Raw genomic sequence first — 20,042 nt, 5'->3', positions numbered from 1 at the left:
TGTTCTATTGGATTGGATTATTAAGATATGAGAGGCTGAAGGTATGGCTTGGTGGTAGACTGTATGAAGCCTTGAATACATATGAAGCCTTTGGTTCAAGCCCCAACATTGAAAGAAAAAAAAAGATTACAATACAGTCCTTAATTATTCAACCTCTATGTAATTAGATAAGCAATATTATAAATACCAATAGTTAGTGATTAGTACTGTGTCAAAATGTCATAGACATAAAAATTTCAAAGCATTTTAGTATTTATATCTGTACACTTACGTGTATGTGTGTGCATGTGTACCTGTGGGGTATGTGTGGGGGTCAGAGGACAACTGTGGGAGTCAGTTCTCTCTGCCATGTGAGTTCTGGGGATAGAACTGAGGTCAGCAGACCCGATAGCAAGTGCCTTTAGCTTTCACACATTGAGCCACCTCTCCAGACCCCAATCTTAGTTTTATTATCCTCAGAGCTCAGGGACACACGAAGCTGAGTGGTCACTTGCTTGTCATTTGAATCAGAGACCATTCCTTACTGAGAGCAGAAACATACGGATGCATAATCCTTTAAACAGACTGAGATCTACCCTCAGTCGACGCTGAGATCCCACCTGCATTTTCAGCTGTGAGCCTAGCCTTCCAGCCCTCACATGTTTTACAATTTCATTAGACTCATTCAGTCTTTATGTGGTCTGTCTACATATATGTATATGCCCCACTTTCGTGCCTGGTGCCCTCAGAGGTCAGAAGAGCATGTCAGATCCCCCGGAACTGGAGTTACAAATGGTTATGAACCATCATGTGGGTGCTGGGAGTCAAGCCTGGCTGGAAGAGCAGTGTTTTAACCACTGGTGCATCTCTCCAGAACCTCACCTCCATTTTTAAACAGCTATAAATACACAAGAATGAGAGGTAGGAACCTCAGCTTTGAAGGATCATAAACATTAATAATGAAAATTGAGGCTGCTTTGGGAAGGTTAATGCGAGTAGCCAGACTTGTATTTAGTTACAGCATACGGTTACATTAGGATATAAACACATAATATGACAGGTTATCATGGGGAGTCTTTTACACAGTAACTGCATGGCTAATAGTTTATATAACAAAAGAAAAACCGAGTCTATACATTACCAGAACAAGGAGAGGGAAACAATACACCCATATAAATTATAACAGCAGTGACAATGGGACCCTCCTCCCTCCAACTCAAGTCTCCAGTGTAAAGTCAGCGTGATGCTGACACACTGGGCCCCATGACAAGACGGAGCTCCGCCCCGACATCTTCTCAGTTCTTGACTGGAGTCGAGCTGCCTTTCATTGTTTTCTTCAGGTGGTGGTAATTGGGCAAGATCTTCATCAAGAAATCCAGCTGTAGTGTCTGGGGCTGAAAAGAGTGAGGACGGACAGAGAGCAAGGTCAGCAACACCAGGGGGAAATGGTATTAGTTCCTGGAGCTCAACACAATTTCCACTCTGTCCGTTTCTGCCTTAAGTTTGTAATGGAATGCAGTAAGTCTGAGAACAAAGCCAGACAATCTTCCATATAAAACACACAGAAAACACTTGCAAATTTTGTTTAGATTTTTATCCTGACTTCTAAGCCTTAAGAGTGCTTCCCACATAGCCTGCAATGCCCTCAGCTGAAGTTGACTCTCCCTAGGCTGGCACTGTCCCTCTGCTGACTGTAAACTCATGTGAGGGGCTCCATCCTGGACGCTGTGTCAAAGAGTTCAAGGAAGCTGTCCTAATAAAGGCCACTGCTTGATCCTTACAACCGGTGACATCTGGGAGCCGGCTTCACACCTGACTCGTGCGAGCAGGCTGCACACCTATGCCGTCTGAGAGACTTCTGATGCTCTTGCTCACTTCACACTGTCTCTCTCCAATTCTTAGTTTGTTTCCCCCTTTAATCACTTTTGCTATTATTCAGGAGGATAATTTAAAGAACTCAATTTCCCCTTTAGTTTATGGAATACCATCTCATAAGTCATCCACGGGGTGAGGAAGTAGCTCGTTGATGGGGTGTAGGGTGTGGCTCAGCATGCAGGAAACCCTGGGTTTGCGTCCCAGCACCACACAAAGCAGGCACAGTGGTGCCTCAGTAATCCCTGCCCTAGGGAATTGGACTCGGAAGGACAGAAGTTCAAGGTCATCCGTGGCCGTGAATTCCAGACCAGCAGGGCCTACACTAAACTCCGAGAATGGAAAAGTGAAGTAATCTAGAAAGAATTGATTTTAGTTTATGATTAAAAGTATGATTAAGAAAGGTCGGGGCTGGAGAGATGGCTCAGCGGTTAGGAGCACTGACTGCTCTTCCAGAGGTCCTGAGTTCAAATCCCAGCAACCACATGGTGGCTCACAACCATCTGTAATGAGATCTGATTCCCTCTCCTGGTGTGTCTGAAGACAACTACAGTGTACTTATAAATAAATAAATCTTAAAAAAAAAAAAACTTAAAAAAAAAAAAAAAAGAAAGGTCAAGTACCGCAAGGCCCTGGGTTCGGTCCCTAGCTCCGGAAAAAAAAAAAAAAAAAGAAAGGTCAAGTACCGCAAGGCCCTGGGTTCGGTCCCTAGCTCCGAAAAAAAAAAAAAAAAAAAAAAGAAAGGTCAAGTACCAAATGTCTTAAAAATAATTTCTTTGAGGAGAGAGGAAAAGAAGCTTAAGAAATCTGTACTGAGTATGGCAAGACAGGAGCTTTACAGTCCAGTGTGAATGCCTCATGTGTCAGGGAAGCCTGGCGCCTGAGCCTTTCATCTCCTCATCTTGAGTTACTAGGAAGGGGCGATTCTTGTAAGCCTGATAAATATCTAAACATCCTTCCTCTCCTCAGAAGCTGTGTGTATAACTGAGCCCTGGCGCTTTCATAAACCAAGTTAGAAACCCATGGGGCGTTTGGAGGGCTGCACCTCATCTTTACGGTTTGTATTTGGGGTGAGTCGGGGAGTGAACATTTCCCTGTGAGGCTCAATGGTGCATGGGAAGAACAGCTCTGGACCCTCCTCCTCCATTACCACTGTCACTGTCACACGTGAGCATGTGTACACACACAGGACACACACACACACACACACACACACACACACACACACACACACACGTGATTTTAATCTAAAGAATTCATTTGCTTTGGGAATGAAATCCTGGGCCTTGTATGCTAATCAGACCAAGTCACACTCTTGGCCCCCTAATCATTTGCTGCCCACTGGGACAGTCACATGGAACTTTGGGAGGCCAGGGTCCTAGATGGACTCCTTTTAGAGAGGCTTTGGTACCTGTGGCCGCTCCGTCTGCACCCGCCGCAGGCAGTCGGCGCCATAGATCACTGTGTTCTCAGGGATGGCTTCAAAGGTGTTCAGGCTGCAGCAAGCGCCAATGATGCAACCGCTGGTCAGGATGACATTCCTGCCTACGTACGCTGCAGCAAAGGCAGAGTGACAGCCTGAGACGGCGAGTGAGTGGGCAGCTCACGCTTCCCATTATGATTAGGTATAGAAACACTAATGGGCCGTAAGAGGAGACCGGAAACGCCTCACAGTGAGTGCACAGACAGCGCAGAGCAGGCAGTGCGTGGGTGCAGGTGGACTTCTCAGAGTCCTTGCTAACAGGCCATGTGGCATAGGACGAGTAAGGTAAGGTCTCTGAGCAGGGAGTCCATCCTACTCTTCTGCTCCCTTTAAAGGTCAATGGGGGTAGTGGACATATAGGAAAGACAAGGCAATGTTCCAGCAGTGTTCTCTCCCAAGCATGCAGGGGCATTAGCTCTGGGAGCTTGCCTCTAATTTTGATAAGTAGATGTCAGTGTCTCTGATTGGCTAGGTAAAGCAGTCCTGAAATTAAAGAAAGCAGTTCCTGGCAAAGCTGCCACTGGCAAGCCATTCTACAAGAATGTGCACCAGCTATGGCAGTGCTGACACATCAGGCAGAAAGACGTTCATCTCAGAGCTTCCCATGGAGCTCGAATCCAGCCCCAGCTTAACCGTACCAGGCTGTCTTTTTCACTTAATGTAGTTAGCCACGCTATCAGATAACCACATAACTAGGTTAGGTTCTTCTGAGGCAGAGAATTAGCCTGACAATGACATTGGTCCAACCCCAGCATACCACCTTGCTTGCCCTTAGGCCGTTTCCCAGGACACAACGAAGAGAAAGGAAGTAATCTCTATGACGACAGAGCTCTCTGGGCACAGCTTACCTTTTGACTCAATGACATTATTGTCTCCCATTTTCATGGCTTGGGAATCTGTAAAGCCGAGTTAAGTCAATACTCAAGTCAATACTCGTTCCCATGCATCCAGAATGTCCTCAGTGTCCTGGGACAGAGCTATGAGGGGGCTGCGCAGACTGCCTGCCAGGAGTCTCTGCTCACACAGCTCAATTCTCAAACACAAATACCTTCGCTCAGAAACAAGCGACCCCTATACCTTCACACACTTGACTGCATTCACTTACTTAGTGTGCACACATGGGTATCTGTACCTGTGCACACATGTGTGCCAGCTGTGTGTATGTGTTGAGATCAGAGGACAGTTGAGGGAGTCAGTTCTCTCCTTCCACCATGTGGAACGGGCAAGGGCTTGGTGGCGAGTGCTGTGACCTGCTGAGCCATTTTGCCAGCTTTAGCATCAAAGCTAGAACTAGTTTCTCCGTGTCACAATGCCCTCAATCAAGCCTACCTGTCAACAAGCTACAGTCCTAGTAAAGAACCTTCAAAGAGCTGAAGACCTGTGTGTGTGTGGTATGTGTGGGGTGTGTGTGGGGGATATGTGTGGGGTGTGTGTGGGGTATGTGTGTGGTATGTGTGGGGAGTGTGTGTGTGGGGTGTGTGTGTGTACGGTATGTGTGTGGTATGTGTGGGGAGTGTGTGTGTGGGGTGTGTGTGTGTGTGTGTGTGTGTGTGGTATGTGTGGGGAGTGTGTGTGTGTGTGTGTGTGGTATGTGTGGGATGTGTGTGTGGTATGTGTGGGGTGTGTGTGTGGTATGTGTGGGGAGTGTGTTGGTGTGGGGTGTGTGTGGGCTATGTGTGGGGTGTGTGTGTGTGTGTAGTGTGTGTGTACGGTATGTGTGTGGTATGTGTGGGGAGTGTGTGTGTGGGGTGTGTGTGTGTGTGTGTGTGTGGTATGTGTGGGGTGTGTGTGATATGTGTGGGGAATGTGTATGTGTGGGTATGTGTGGTATGTGTGTGTGGTATGTGTGGGGAGTGTGTGTGTGTGTGTGGGAGTGTGTGTGGTGTGTGTGTGTAGTGTGTGTGTGTGTGGTGTGTGTATGTGTGTGGGGTGTGTGTGTGTGTGTGGTGTGTGGTATGTGTGTGGGGTGTGTGTGTGGGGGGAGTGTGTGTATGTGTGGGGTGTGTGTGTGTGTGGTGTGTGGTATGTGTGGGGTGTGTGTGTGTGGGGTGTGTATGTGTGGGGAGTGTGTGTATGTGTGGTGTGTGGTATGTGTGGGGTGTGTGTGGTATGTGTGGGGTGTGTGTGGTATGTGTGGGGTGTGTGTGGTATGTGTGGGGTGTGTGTGTGTAGGGTGTGTATGTGTGTGGGGTGTGTGTGTGTGGGGAGTGTGTGGTATGTGTGGGGTGTGTGTGTGTGGGTGTGTGTGTGTGTGGGGAGTGTGTGTGGTGTGTGGTATGTGTGGGGTGTGTGTGGTATGTGTGGGGTGTGGGTGTGTATGTGTGTGTGGGGTGTGTGTGTGGTGTGTGTGTGGGGGGGGGTGTGTGTGTGTGTGGGGTGTGTGTGGGGTGTGTGTGGTATGTATGTGTGGGGAGTGTGTGGTATGTGTGGGGAATGTGTGTGTGTGTATTTACCTTACCAAGTGACTTGCCAGAACAGGAGCGACCTCTTGGCTTCTGAGGTGATAAGGATTAAACCCATGGCAGCCATGTGCTGTAGACTACAGCCCCAGTCGCAGAAAGGATTTACTGTTATTATCTCCCTCCCTCTCTATCTTAGAAAAGATTTCTTTTTTAAAAATTCTTTAATGATTTATTTTTATTTCACGTACATTGGTGTTTTGCCTGCATGTGTATTTGTGTGAGGATGTTAGATCCCCAGAAACTGGAGTTGCAGACCGTTGTGAGCAACCATGAGCAACGGGAATTGAACCAGGGTCGTCTGCAGAGTGGCTAGAATTCCTAACTGCTGAGCCGTCTCTCCATCCTCCCAAAAGACTTCTGAACATACTTCGATGAGTCTGTGTAAGAGCTTGATGGCCTAGTCTATATATTTTAGTCTACGGGATAAGGTATGTCAGTTTCTATACAGGGAGAGATCTAGGCTCCAAACACATCTGGGAGTGATCGGGGCAGATCACTGCAAAGGATACGGCAGCCCACTTCAAACACGTTGTTGGTGCCGATGATCATGGGTTTGGGTTCTGGGTCTTCAGTGTCTGGGATGATGTTATCTGGATGGCTATAAAGCAAGGACACAAATCACCAAAGGCCAGTGATATAGTATGCAGCTGCTATCTCATTTCAGAATTGGAATCACCTGTCTCAGTTTTACCTGCACCAAGCTTTAAAACGCACAGCTACCCCTAGCTCCTGAGCCAGGGGAATCACTTCTCCAGCCCTCTCCTGTGCCAGGGAAGGCTGGCTTCTATGCTGAACAGAACTACTGCAATGTAAGAAGTCACAGGAATGAAAGCAACCTCAGAAGAGGCATCTCACCTTTAATCCCAGGAAGGCAGAGTGAGGCAGATGTCTCTGAGTTTGAGGACAGCCTGGTCTACAAAGTGAGTTCCAGGACAGCCAGGGCTACAGAGAGATCCTGTCTCAGAGAGAGAAGGGGCTCAGGGAATGTATCAAACCCCCTGGTGCTGATGTCACTGGTGGATATGAGCTGCTCTGTGTCAGTGAAGAGTCCTGAACTCAAGAACTCAGCACAAACAGCAAGTATTCCTAACTACTGAGCCATTTCTCTAGTCTTCCTTATTTCCTAAATTCTAAATTCAGAGGACAGTTCTCTAAGACAGTGTAAACAACAACAACAAAACCCCAAAACAATAAATATACTTTTAGCTTTCTTTAGAAGGATCAAAATCATGCCTAACTTAGAATTTTTCTATTCACAATAACCACTTAAAACTGTGAAATGGAAACCGTTACTTTGAGCTATAGATAATTAGTGAAATATGTGGAAGATAAAGCTGTCTGCTTAGAGCAGAGGTTTCTCTCTGACAGCTGATCTCTGCTGATTCACAGGCTGATGTGAATGATCTCACAACCAAGGTACTAACTAAAGAGAATAGTAATACTGGGAAAAAAATGGATTCACACTGTAAGAAACTCCCACAGGTCCTGTGTGTCAGACAAATCAGCCTTTTTTTATCACAGCTAAGTATTTTCCCACACAAATTCCATACATTGTTGCTACAAATTAGGTAAAAGCTTAAATTTCTTGCCAAAATTTTATCTAGAAAAATTTATACATGCTTTTGAAAACACCGTGGGTATTGTAGCCCAGTGCACAAGGATACACACTGTCTAACATCTTATCACACTGTTATCTTTAACGTTTATGAACTGCTAGAAGGATCCCATATTTCGTGGATGTAATTCTGGGTGCCTCCCATGTGGAACATGAAGCACAGTTAAATTCACACGCAGACACACAGGAAATCCAACCAAAACAGTCTTCGGTGTGGTAGGCACAACACGGGGATTCTGGATGAGATCAGGAAACCATTACAGCCACTAGACCCAGGGCTGATGGTGGGGTGGGGTGCGGGTGGGAGTGGGGGTCTGGTTTTCTCAGTGTCTTCCTGGTCTGGTCTTTCACGTACTTAATGCTAACTGGTCACAGACACCCTTCCGCAGCTCTGAAACAGTTGGCTTTCCTGAGCTGAGCCAGGCTCCCGGGCAGCTGCCACTGCTGGGAAACCTTCCGGTTGTGCACAATTCCGAGCACCGGTGGGTCTCACTCACGCGTTTATGATGAGGGCCTGCTCCTCTATTAGGTTTCCTTCGCCGATAATGATTGGGCCGGCCTCTGCGATGATTCGGGCTTTAGGGTGGATCACCGTCCTAGGACCTGTGAGGCAGAGCAGGTGAGAAGAAATTATCAGTGTGGGCTGCACTTCCAGCAGACGGGTGGGAGGTGACAGAGGTGGGCGAGGCTTCTGGGAGGAACATTTTCTACGGTTGTGCCAGGCACCAGGCTGAGTACCGTGTAGGTACTGTCTCCGGCTGTTATCAGCAGCGGTTAGCGCCAAATCTACAGGCAAGGTGAGAGGAAGGGCACACGCAGCAGGGCACACAGCTCAGCCTCCACCCGACCTCCCGTGACCTCAGTGTGTGGAGACGGTGTGTGGTACATGCGCAGAGACAACACGGATTCCTGACTTCCTCTCATTACTAAAAATTAAAATAAAGCAAGCATGAAGTGGCGGGCTGTCTGTGAGTCCCACTCCTTGGCTCGATTGTCTAAAGTGGAGGGGACAGCTACTCCAGACTACACTGTGCTACACTGGAGGCCTGCGAACAGCAGTACATACAATATCAGTAAGAAGCTTAAAAATACATAAAACCTGGAGAGAAGCACTCAAGCACTGCATGTGCAAAGCACCTCACATCCCCACTACCATGTGAAGACTTCCCTCGTTCCTCAGAACGGCCACTCAGGCACTGCAGTGCTCAACAACGCTGTCACAAGTCCTGGGCTCTTCTGAGATAACAACTTCTACATCTCCCAGCAGTGCAAGCCAATGGGAACCACAGCTCATCCAACATGGATTTCTACTTTGCTTCAAAGTACTCAAAGGGCCAGGGTCTGATTTAGTTCTTTGTAGTTAGAGTCTCGGCCTGCACCCAGCCTTGTCTAGAAAGTCAGGATGCTGGTCTCTGTCACATCCAGGCTGTGTCCTCTCAAGGGCCGTGTTTCCACACCTAGAGCAGGACGGGGTCCTTAACAACCACTGCACTGGACAGAAACGTGGGTTACAGAAACACTGAAAGAGAAGTCATAGGATCTGACAGGACAGCCCAGCAAGAAGAGCCACTGCTGCCATGCCTAATGAACTGAATTCTATCCTGAGACCCACGTGCTGGAACCCACTCCTTAGGGTCCTCTGGCCACACTCTTGGATGTACACAATAAACACAGGAAGACATTAAAAACGAGGCAGTCGGGGTTGGGGATTTAGCTCAGTGGTAGAGCAAGGCCCTGGGTTCAGTCCTCAGCTCCGGAAAAAAACAAAAAAACAAAGAAACAAACAAACAAAAAAAACACGAGGCAGTCACTGTGCCACAAAGACCTATGAATTTCTGAACACTGAGCACAGTGGCTGGTTTAGGCCTGAGACAGACCAGGGCCGCTCTCTCCTTTCCTTAGGTCTCATGGTAACAGCTTCTAACCACAGCAGACTTCTGACTGGTAAGGGATTAAGTAGGACCCGGAGCACATCGGGACCATGACAGGCAGCAGACCTCTGGTCAGGGCTGGGCAAGCATCCAGAGGCACCAGGCCTCCCGCTGACCCTTAAGTCGGGGCTGTGACAAGCGGAATGTGTGAGAAGTCACCTGAGGGTGTATTATGAAAACTAGGGCTCCCTGGCACCGGTGGTCTGTCTTCCTTTAACATTCCTCTAACGTGTACCTCTGAAAATATATGACAATGCTATTTTTTCTTTCAAAAATACACCACACAGGGCTGGGACAGCTTAGCCAGGACCCCCAAGATACTTGCTGAGTTCTATGATGACACAAATGGTGGGTGCTTGAGAGACACCAGAGGTTGCTCTGGCCTTGAAGTGCACAAACATACTACACACTACCCTCCCATGCACAAAACACAGCTTGGCATCGTGGTGCCATCTGCAATCCCAACACTTAGGTGTGAGCAAGAAGATCTCAAGTTCAAGGCCATCCTGGACCTCACAACCAGTTGAAGGCCAGCCTGGGCTACATGAGACTGTGTCAAAAAAAACAAAAACAAAAACAAAAACAAAAACAAAACAAGCAAAATAAAACAAAGCTATTATATAACAAAATCAAATCATAATGAGTATTTTTTGAGACAGGGTCTCACTATGTAGCCCTGGCTGGCCTGAAACTCAGATATCCATTTGCCTCTGACTCCGAACTGCTGAGATTAAAGGTGTGCGTCATCGCGCCCGAGTCTGAGCACTTTAAGTGGATGTTTTATTGCTGCCATTATTACTTGTTAATCATTAGTTACTAATGGGTACCTGGAAAAGAACTGGGTATAAATGAGGGATATTCATTCTCACGGAGCTGCTAGCCCCTTAGCAGCTTAGGTGAGGCCTTTGATTTTGACACTACTGCCACCTGCTGGCGTCCTGTCCTAACTGCAGGTTAAATAAGGAGAGGGGTAAACAATCTGCTTTGAATTGAGAGATGAAAGCAAAGGGGGGAGGGGCGCCGCAAGAAACTGCACAGTCCCTAAGTGAGGCTAGCACACAGCACATGTGACAGCTAAGAGTGTGGTGTGGAGAACAGGAAGAAGGCACAGCTGTGTGCAGTTTAACTGCAGGCCTGGGACAGAGGGCCTCAGTGGCAGCATGACACCTACCGCAGTCTCCTCCAGGTCTTCCTGTGTGCCACGAACACTTTTACCCAGAATGAGTTTGATTTAGAGCCATGTTTAGGGTCTGGAAGTTAAACTGCTTTTTAAAAAGTTGCCATGCTTAGTCCCCTTCCCCATTTAACTCTGCGTGGACCTTCTTGGCGTGGCTGCTGGCAGGGCAGTTTGTGTATGTATACTTTCTTACTGAGTGTGCCGTAAGCCTCTCTGGCTTATCTCCTTGTTTGGACAAATGTGTCTGGAGTCAGAGCTGCCCTAACTGGCGTATGAATTATTTTTCTAAGCGGCCCAGCCAGGAGGACATCCCTGCATCCTGTCTCCTTTTCCCTCATTTGGTAAAGGGTGCTCTCTCTTCACCTTTGCCACGGACAGCAATCTCTGTGCACATTTTCATGTCTGTAAATAACCCAAGCCATTTCTTTTAAAAACTAAACCACTCCCTTGACCACTGCCTTGCTTTGCACACTGAAGGAGATCCTGGCAGAGAGGCCTGGGGTCTGAGTAAGCTCTGTGGGGAGAGTGGTGGTTACGTGGGACAGGTTCCCACTGTGCCCAGCTTGCTCTTCTTATGCCACAGGGGGTCTGCCCTCACAAGCACCTGGGTCAGGACTCCTCCGGGGCCTTCCTCACATGCCAGTCAGTTCTCAAAAGGAGGCTTTACAGAAAGTAATTAGTATCAGTCTGATGAAAACCAAGTTTGAGCCTATGAAAATTAGCAGAACTCTGAGTTCTGAGCACCTCCCCATGGGGTGCTTCCCCAGGGCTGTCAGCCAGAGCCCTCCTGGCAAGGACTGGACTTCCCCGATCTACCCCCTGCAACCATCACTCTCTCTGTCATAGCCCCATCCACACGCCCCCATTCTGAGAAAGGAGGATGCAGGCAGCCCTGACAGACACACATCTGGCTTCACACTTATAGTCAATTTCACTGTTAGAACAAATAATTGAATTTCTAGAAAATCAGATACAATTTAAGGTTCCAATAATTTGAAACACATCAAAAGAAAACCCTGACTTCTTCAAACTAATGAAAGTGTAAAAAGATGGGTAGTGCTCACATGGAGCACCCCACACACTTCTGTGGAGCACCCCACACACTTCTGTGGAGCAGCACACACACTTCTGTGGAGCACTCCACACACTTCTGTGCAGCACCCACACACACTTCTGTACAGCACCCCACACACACTTCTGTGGAGCACCCCACACACACTTCTGTGCAGCACCCCACACACACTTCTGTGGAGCACCCCACACACACTTCTGTGGAGCACCCCACACACTTCTGTGGAGCACCACACACGCTTCTGTGGAGCACCCCACACGCTTCTGTGGAGCACCCCACACACACTTCTGTGGAGCACCCCACACGCTTCTGTGGAGCACCCCACACGCTTCTGTGGAGCACCCCACACACACTTCTGTGGAGCACCCCACACACACTTCTGTGGAGCACCCCACACACTTCTGTGGAGCACCCCACACACTTTTGTGGAGCACCACACACACTTCTGTGGAGCACCACACATACACTTCTGTGGAGCACCCCACACACACTTCTGTGGAGCACCCCACACACACTTCTGTGGAGCACCACACACTTCTGTGGAGTACCACACACGCTTCTGTGCAGCACCCCACACACACTTCTGTGCAGCACCCCACACACACTTCTGTGGAGCACCCCACACACACTTCTGTGGAGCACCCCACACACTTCTGTGGAGCACCCCACACACTTCTGTGGAGCACCCCACACACTTCTGTGGAGCACCCCACACACTTCTGTGGAGCATCACACACACTTCTGTGGAGCACCCACACACTTCTGTTTACTGCTCTCTAGTTCTCCAGGGAGTAGTTTATCAAGGGCCAACTGCCACTGCATAGACAACAGAAAAGCTTTACGTCAATTACTCCAGAAGCCTGAGCAAGACCTGGTCGGAGAGCTGGAACCAGATAACTCGGCTCAGATTAAACTTTATAACAGTGCTTGTCAGAAGGGTTTGAATCTGAGGTGTTATTTCAGAAAAATGAATAGCTGCCGAAAACTGAAGAATTTTATGTTAAATGCAACAGTGACAGAAATAATTAAACCCAAACTCTGGGGAAGAAACCATTTATTTATATACACAATTAAATAAACATAAGGTTTGGGGCTGGGAGAGATAAATACAACCATCATGAGATAAAAACTGGGAGACACAGTGCTGTATAACTACATCTCTCTCCTGCATCTTTTCCTTGCTTATAAGTGAAATTGTTTCTAAAATAGATGAAAGCATCTTCAGTCCATGCTCAGCACATGTCTGCTACCCAGCATCACTGCATGTGGATAGGTGATACATACACACATATATGTATACAGCAAGTCACTCTGTCGATAAACCGTGAATCATTCTAGCTCTTTTTCCTTAAAGAGTTTTCTTTATCACTTCTGAGGGAATAGGTGTGAACATGACCAAAACACATTGTATGAAATTCTCTAAGGATTAACAGAACGACAGTGATTAAGAACACTGGCTGTTCTTCCACCCACATGGCTGCTCACAACTATCTCTAACTCCAGTTATGGGAAGCAGATAACCCTCCTCTGCCCTCACCTAGCACTGTGCACATATGAACACATAAATACACATGTGCAGGCAACACACCCATACACATAAAACAATAGAACTATTAAAAGAATAAAATTAATCACTCTTTGCTCACATAATCCCAGCATTTAGGGAAGGAGGAAGATAAGAAAGCCAGAGGAACAAGAGGAGCAGGCGCTATAGCAGGACCCTAGGCAGGGGCCATTGTGGGCTGTGAGCTTGCGTTCTTTCTGAGCCACGACGAGAGCCACACACTGTACAGGTGGCAAGCAATGGAGGGCACTGTGACACGGATGAGTCATATGTGTGCATGGCTCATGCTCTCTCCTCATACAAAGTCTGCAGTGAAGACAAGGTTAAGAGCACTGAAAAGAACCACTCATCTTCCAAACCCTATCTATTGATTAAAGTCAGGCGACAGGCTGTGTTTTAAACACAGTTCTGCAATAGTGGCATGGTCTTCACTCATGTCATAAGACAGGACACTGGCTGGAAGCTTTGACTTCCAATTAGAGGGAAAATGACCTTCTCCTCTTCCTCCCCCCACCCCATGATGCACATCTTTAATCTCACACTCAGAAGCAGAGGCAGGTGGATCTTTGTGAGTTCAAGGCCAGACAGGACTCCATACTGAGATCCTGTCTCAAGACCCAAAACTAAACCAAACACACCAAACCAAGACACTGTTGGTGTGCAGGAAGAGACGTGCTGCTGTGCCTGTGTGGGTGGCAGGCAGCTGTGGCTAAGGATGAGTGCCCATCAGTTAAACCTGCAGGGGCACACGTCCAGGAAACACATCTGACAAAAAGGACTGGGTAGTAGACGTGGCCCTGGGGATTCACCGTGCATGTAAGGTACCCGCCATGTACAGGCGGGTTTGGTCTTGGTGATGGAACTTCTGGTCAGACTACACAGTGAGAGCTGAGGGTACTAACAGCAAACTTCCTGAGCTCTCACTTCACATTCCTACTCTGTCCGCAACACAGCTCCTGTCATCCAGGTTCGCTCTCCTCTCCTTGCCAAGGCCCTGACTTCATAGAGGAACAGTGTAGCCATTCCAGCATCAGTGTCCTGGCTGTGAGACACATGGGAGAGTGGTGTGTGGAATGTTCAGGGAAGCTCTTTAAAACAAGCCAACCCGGGGGCTGGAGAGATGGCTCAGCGGTTAAGAGCACTGACTGCTCTTCCAGAGGTCCCGAGTTCAAATCCCAGCAACCACATGGTGGCTCACAACCATCTGTAAAGAGATCTGATGCCCTCTTCTGGTGTGTCTGAAGACAGCTACAGTGTACTCATATATAATAAATAAATAAATCTAAAAAAAAAAAAAAAAAAAAAAAAACTCTAAAAACAAGCCAACCCAAGTCGGGTGCTAGTAGCTCAAGCCTTTAATCCCAGGAGGCAGAGGCAGGCAAATCTTTGAGTTCAAGGCCAGCCTGATCTACAGAGTGAGTTCCAGGGCAGTCAGGTCTACACAGTGAAACCCTGTCTCAAAAAACAAACAAACAACAACAAAACCAATAAAAATTGTAAGCCCCCATGAAACAGACATAGACAACAAGACTTAAAGTCTAAGAATTAAAATAGGTTACACAGTATTAGATCTTGAGAAGCATTAATAATGTGCTTACCTATGGTTACATCTCCTCGGATTTCACTTTCTACACATACTACTGCTCCGGGAGCGATCTTCACACTGTAGGAAGACAAAGAACACTCATCCTGAGTAAGGTTTAAAGTATGGATGGTGGGCGAGAGGGTTCCACTGATAGAGCACTGCTGTGTAAGCCTGGTGACCCAATTTAGAGTCTTGGAACTGGAACCCATGTTAATAAAATTAAAAATTTTAATAAATTGTTTTAGAAGGTGTGGGGGGGGGGTCAGCAAGATGGCTCAGTGGGGTAAGGAGTTAATTAAGGCACTTGCTGTGAGTCTGCCTGCCTGAGTTCAATCCCTGGGTCTCACATTATGGAAGGAGAGAACCAATTTTCATAAGCTGTCCTCAGACACCACACGCACACTATTGAATGTGTGTACTCCCACACATCTAAACACATGCAATCAGTCAATCAATAAATGTGAGCGAATTACTTTTCTGTTGTGGAAATAAAACACCTTAACCAGAGCAATTTATGGAAGAAAAAATTTATTCTGGCTTAAGATTCCAGAGGGATGAGAGTCCATCACTGTGAGGAGTTAGGTAGCAGGTAGCAGGAAAACAGGAGACTGAGACACCACAGCTTGAAACAGGTATGCATGTGCAAGCAGACACACAGACACACAGACACACAGACACACACAGACACACACACACACTCACACAGACACACACACAGACACACACACACTCATACACACAGACACACACACGCACACACACACAGACACACACACAGACACACACACAGACACACACAGACACACTCACACACACAGACACACACACGCACACAGACACAGACACACACACAGACACACAGACACAGACACACACACAGACACACACAGACACACACACAGACACACACACTCACACATACACATACACACATACATACACACATACACATACAGAGAGAGAGAGAGAGAGAGAGAGAGAGATCACATGCATGAATCAAATGGAAATGTTAGAGATCCTTTGAACTCTCAAAGCCCTCCAGTGACACACTTCTGCCTACAAGGAGGTGACACCTTCTAAACCTTTCTAAACAGCCCCACCAACAGAAGACTAAGGCTCAAACACATGAGCCTATAGGAGACAATGTCATTCATACCACCAACAAATATAATAAAAATGCTTTTAATAAAGCTATATTAACTCTGTAGTTAAGGAAAAGGTTTAAGAAATTCATGGAAAAATAGCAAGTGGAAAGAGGGTTTAATATATTGTGGGTTTCTTAAGGGGCACAGAGTCTCTTAGGCCAAAATCACATATACCTTTAAACGCTTAAGAAAACAGCTTTGGATCTTTTCTGAATTGTGTCTAAACAGCAAGAAGCTAAAATCCCCCTAGATGCCCATCAGTAGGGGACTGGTTAAGAAGTTATGGTATAGACTAATATACTGTTGTCAAAAAGAGCAATTCTTTATACAAAGATTCTGACTTGGTAGTATACATCTGTAATCCCAGCAGAGGAGAGAACAAGCCAGGATTGTGAATTCAAAGTCAGTAGAAGAAAAGAAGGGAGAAAGGGAGAAAGGGAGAGAGGGAGCGAGGAGGGTGGGGGAAGAAAAAACATTGTAAGACATTCTGGAAACAGATCTATGGCCTCCTTTACAGTCTCTGGGATGGCAGACAGGAACTGAAGCAGGCTGCCTGCGGGGAGACATAATGTTAATAATGCTGACGGCCATGACCTTAGGAAAGGAAGGGGGATACGGCCATTGGTTTCCCTGGAACAGTGTATAAGTGCAGCTGAGGAGTGTGGTAGTCAAGAGCAACTGAGAGCATTCACGAAGCTCATGGGAAAGGCCTACAGAAGGACCTCGATTATCACACACACAAGCAAAGGTCTCTTCAATGTCTCCCTCATCTGTGCTCCAGGACTGCCCAGGTGCTCCATAACAATTAAAAACAGCACTGAAAATATGACTTTTTAAAACTGCACCAATTTCCCTACTGATACGAAGAACTGAAAAAAGAGATATGAATCTCCTAACACAATTTCCAGTGAACACATTCTTAAAGAATAAAGATAAAAATGTCAGCCAGGCATGGTGGTGTACACCTGCAATCCCAGCTGAGGCAGGACTGCACACATTTGAAGCCAATCAGAGCTACACGCCAAGACACTGTTTCAAGAAAAAGAACAAGGCCTGTTGTGTGCCTGTGTGATCCCAGCACTGGGAGGCAGAGGCAGAGTACTAAGTTCGAAACCAGCCCGATATACAGTGTGCCAGGCCAGGCCAGCAGAAAACAAAAGAAATGAACAGACGTAAAAGGAAGAAGCCAGAGGCATCAGTTCCAGGCCTATCTTTTTGTTTTTTGTCAGTTGAATGGCTTTATTTGAAGGACTCTTTTTTGAGAGTTGTATGTGGTATGGGTAGGGTATGGTTGTATAATGTACACACATGTGTGTATGGTTGTGCATGCCTATATATGTGCACGAGGAGGTCAGGGGAAATGTCATCTCTCTTTAAAGACAACAGTGACTTTAGATACCCCCCCATCCTCCATTTCCACCATTTTGTGAGGCACCAATTTATCATAGGGAATAAACACAAAATCCTAGCCGCAATCCTACTGGGTTACCACAAGTCCTGTCAAGAGTCACCCTGCTGGCCTCTCCTTAAGATTCAATAAACGTTTAGCTGTAGTAAAAAAAAAAAAAAAAAGTCACCCTGCTGAAATCATCAAAACATGTAGCTTCCCTACTGAGTATGAGAAGAAACCCCAGTATTCTAACTGTTCTGTCTTGCTCTCTGTTGTGATAAAGATCATGACCAAATGCAGTGTCGGGAGGAGAGGGTTTATTTGGCTTACACTTCCTGGTCACCATCATCCAAGGAACTCTGGGCAGGAACCATGAGGGATGGCTGCTTACTGGCCCACTTGCTAAGAGATGGTTCTGCCCACAGTGGGCTGGGACCAATCACTGCTCAAGACACTCTCCCAGACATGGACAATCTCGACCTGGGCAATCCTTCGATTGAGGCTCCCTCTTCCTAGATGACTCTGAGTTGTTTCAAGTTGACAGTTAGAACTCATCAGGGCACCGGCCCCAGAATTTTCATAGACTATCAAATGGAGATGTATACAAAAAGTTCCTAAAGCAAAGTTCACTCATGGGGCGTCAGTGCTCTGACACCAGTATTCGAGGTGCTGGGCTGAAGGTTGCCCAGAAACACCCTGTCTCTCTAGATCTTTGTCCTGTGATAACTGAATGCTTCTCTTTGGATGCCCAAGCATTATTTATTTATTATATGGTTTGGGTTTGTTAGTGTTTTGTTTTGAGTCAGGGACTCTCTATGTAGCTCTGGCTGCACAGGAACTCACTACATAGACTGGGCTGGCCTCGAACTCAGATTTGTAAATTTGCCTGCCTCAGCCTCCTGAGTGCTGGGATTAAAGGTGTGTGCCAGCACCTCTGGCTCACGGCTTTTTTTTTTTTTTTCTTTTTTTCGGAGCTGGGGACCGAACCCAGGGCCTTGCGCTTGCTAGGCAGGCGCTCTACCACTGAGCCAAATCCCCAACCCTGGCTCACCACTTTTTTAAGTGTCATATGTTATATGCTTTTCACTTAAAGTGGTTTTGATGTTAAAATATAGCATTGTTTAAAGCTCTGGTCAAATAAGTTAGTTTTTACAATTACTTAAACACACGCCCCCCACCAGGTTTCACTATGTAGGATGTAGACCAGGCTGGTTTCAAATTCAGACATCTTGTCTCTGCCTCCCAAGAGCTGGGATTAAAGTCATCCAACACCATGCCTAGCTTCCATAACCACTCTCATTTTACCTCTAATTTCCTGTGATTACTTGCATCCTTCACGCTTCCCATGAAGCATTCATTACATAGCACCTAAGAATCTGATTGGCTAAGGATAGAAGAGATTCCAAATTGGTACTGTTTATGTCTATTAACACATTTCTCAGGAAGGCAGAACATAAGTATTAATAGATTTATGACTAGAGGAACTGGTTTCAGTGGTAAACACAGTTGGTTATCAACATCTGTCCCTGGACCCACTTCATCTATTGGTGGTGGGGTACAGTGAGAAGCAAGACCTAGATGATAAGTTGAAGGCTGTTCGTATGCTGCAGTGCAAGTGATGCTTAGAGCAGACCTGTTTCTCTTTAGCTTACGAAAGAGGTGACAGATCGCCGGTGCAAGCAGAAGAAAAACCTCAATTTTAACTTCTGGCACTGGAGACAACATGGGTTTTGGTAAGTTAGCAGAAGAGTTGGAGGGGTGGCTCAGAAGGTAAGAGCACTCCAGTATAAAAGCAACTGCTGCTCTTCCAGAGGACCAGAGTTCAGGTCTCAGTATCCATGTTAGAGATCTCACGACCTCCCATAACTCTGGAGGATCCACGCCCTCTTCTGGCTTTAGAGACCTCTGCACTCACATACACACACCTGGACACAGACAAATATGTAAGCAGATGTATATGCATATACATATAGGTTTAAAAAAATGGGGCTTAAGACATTAATCCCAGGACAAAGGAGGCAGAGGCAAAGGAATCCCTTTGAGTTCAAAGCTAGCCTGGTCTACATAGTAAGTTAAAAAAAAAAGGCTACATAGTGCGAACTGGTAGGTAAGTAGGTGGCAAGTATGGGACATAGTTCGAACCGGTAGATAGCCAAATGAAATGGCTCTATATGCTTTTCTGTTATCCATGCAGTCTCGTCCCACCAACGGTCCCCACTGGTGAAGACCGGGACAGAAAAAGCCATAGCTGCTGGCCCTAGGCTCTCAGGCACTGGACAGAAGGATGACAGCTTCAGTGACTTCCTCCAGGTCTCCCTCTTCCTGACCAGAGGCAGGATCGACGGTGTAGCCACCGCTGGGCGGCGTCTTGCAACCTTTCGCAGACTCCCTGAGTCCCCCAACGCAGCCCCAATGGAGTCTGCGCAGGCGTGCAGGGATGGGTGGGGGTCACGGAACAAACCCTCCCCGCCCCCATATCCGGCGGACGCCAGGTATGGGGTTACGGAACCAGCCATCTATACACCATCTCAGTGCCCCCACAATGCGACCTGAGACAGGTTCCGCCCCTGCGGAGGTGTTAACACTCACCTCTTCTGAGTCTTCTCCGCCATCCTCAGTCCCGAGTCTCAGGAAGAGCTGAGATCGACCTTGCAGCCTGGCTAGAGCGATGATGTCTACATCCGATTGCAGGGCCTGGCACGGCCGGGAGGGGCGGGGCCGGAGAGAAGGGCCGTCTGCTTTGCAGGCTCGCGCTTGCGTACTGCGG

At 47.2% G+C, this 20,042-nt stretch overlaps 1 protein-coding gene across 1 annotated transcript; it reads right to left on the bottom strand.

Annotated features, from left to right (window-relative positions):
- Window positions 1-958: 958 nt before the first annotated feature.
- Dctn6 (dynactin subunit 6) lies at window positions 959-19,966 on the bottom strand. The gene is made up of 7 exons (NM_001106085.1): window positions 19,865-19,966; window positions 14,754-14,818; window positions 7,909-8,014; window positions 6,306-6,394; window positions 4,183-4,230; window positions 3,263-3,405; window positions 959-1,373 (listed from the first exon to the last, which is right to left on the bottom strand). Exons 1-7 carry the CDS (start codon window positions 19,885-19,887, stop codon window positions 1,275-1,277), a joined length of 573 nt encoding a protein of 190 aa, NP_001099555.1. The 5' UTR covers window positions 19,888-19,966; the 3' UTR covers window positions 959-1,274.
- Between the last annotated feature and the right edge of the window lie 76 nt (window positions 19,967-20,042).

This window comes from Rattus norvegicus, chromosome 16 (assembly GCF_036323735.1).
Source record: "Rattus norvegicus strain BN/NHsdMcwi chromosome 16, GRCr8, whole genome shotgun sequence".
Taxonomy (NCBI): domain Eukaryota; kingdom Metazoa; phylum Chordata; class Mammalia; order Rodentia; family Muridae; genus Rattus; species Rattus norvegicus.
Note: the sequence above shows the minus strand (reverse complement) of the source record. Positions and strands in the feature narration are given on the sequence as shown.

Excerpts from the sequence above, each read along its gene's own strand:
- Dctn6 (NM_001106085.1), bottom strand. The coding sequence starts at position 19,887 with ATGGCGGAGAAGACTCAGAAGAG. Across the intron at positions 6,395-7,908 it reads CAGGCCCTCATCATAAACGC|CCATCCAGATAACATCATCC; the intron begins GTGAGTGAGACC and ends CTTGCTTTATAG. Across the intron at positions 1,374-3,262 it reads TGCAGACGGAGCGGCCACAG|CCCCAGACACTACAGCTGGA; the intron begins GTACCAAAGCCT and ends CACTCTTTTCAG.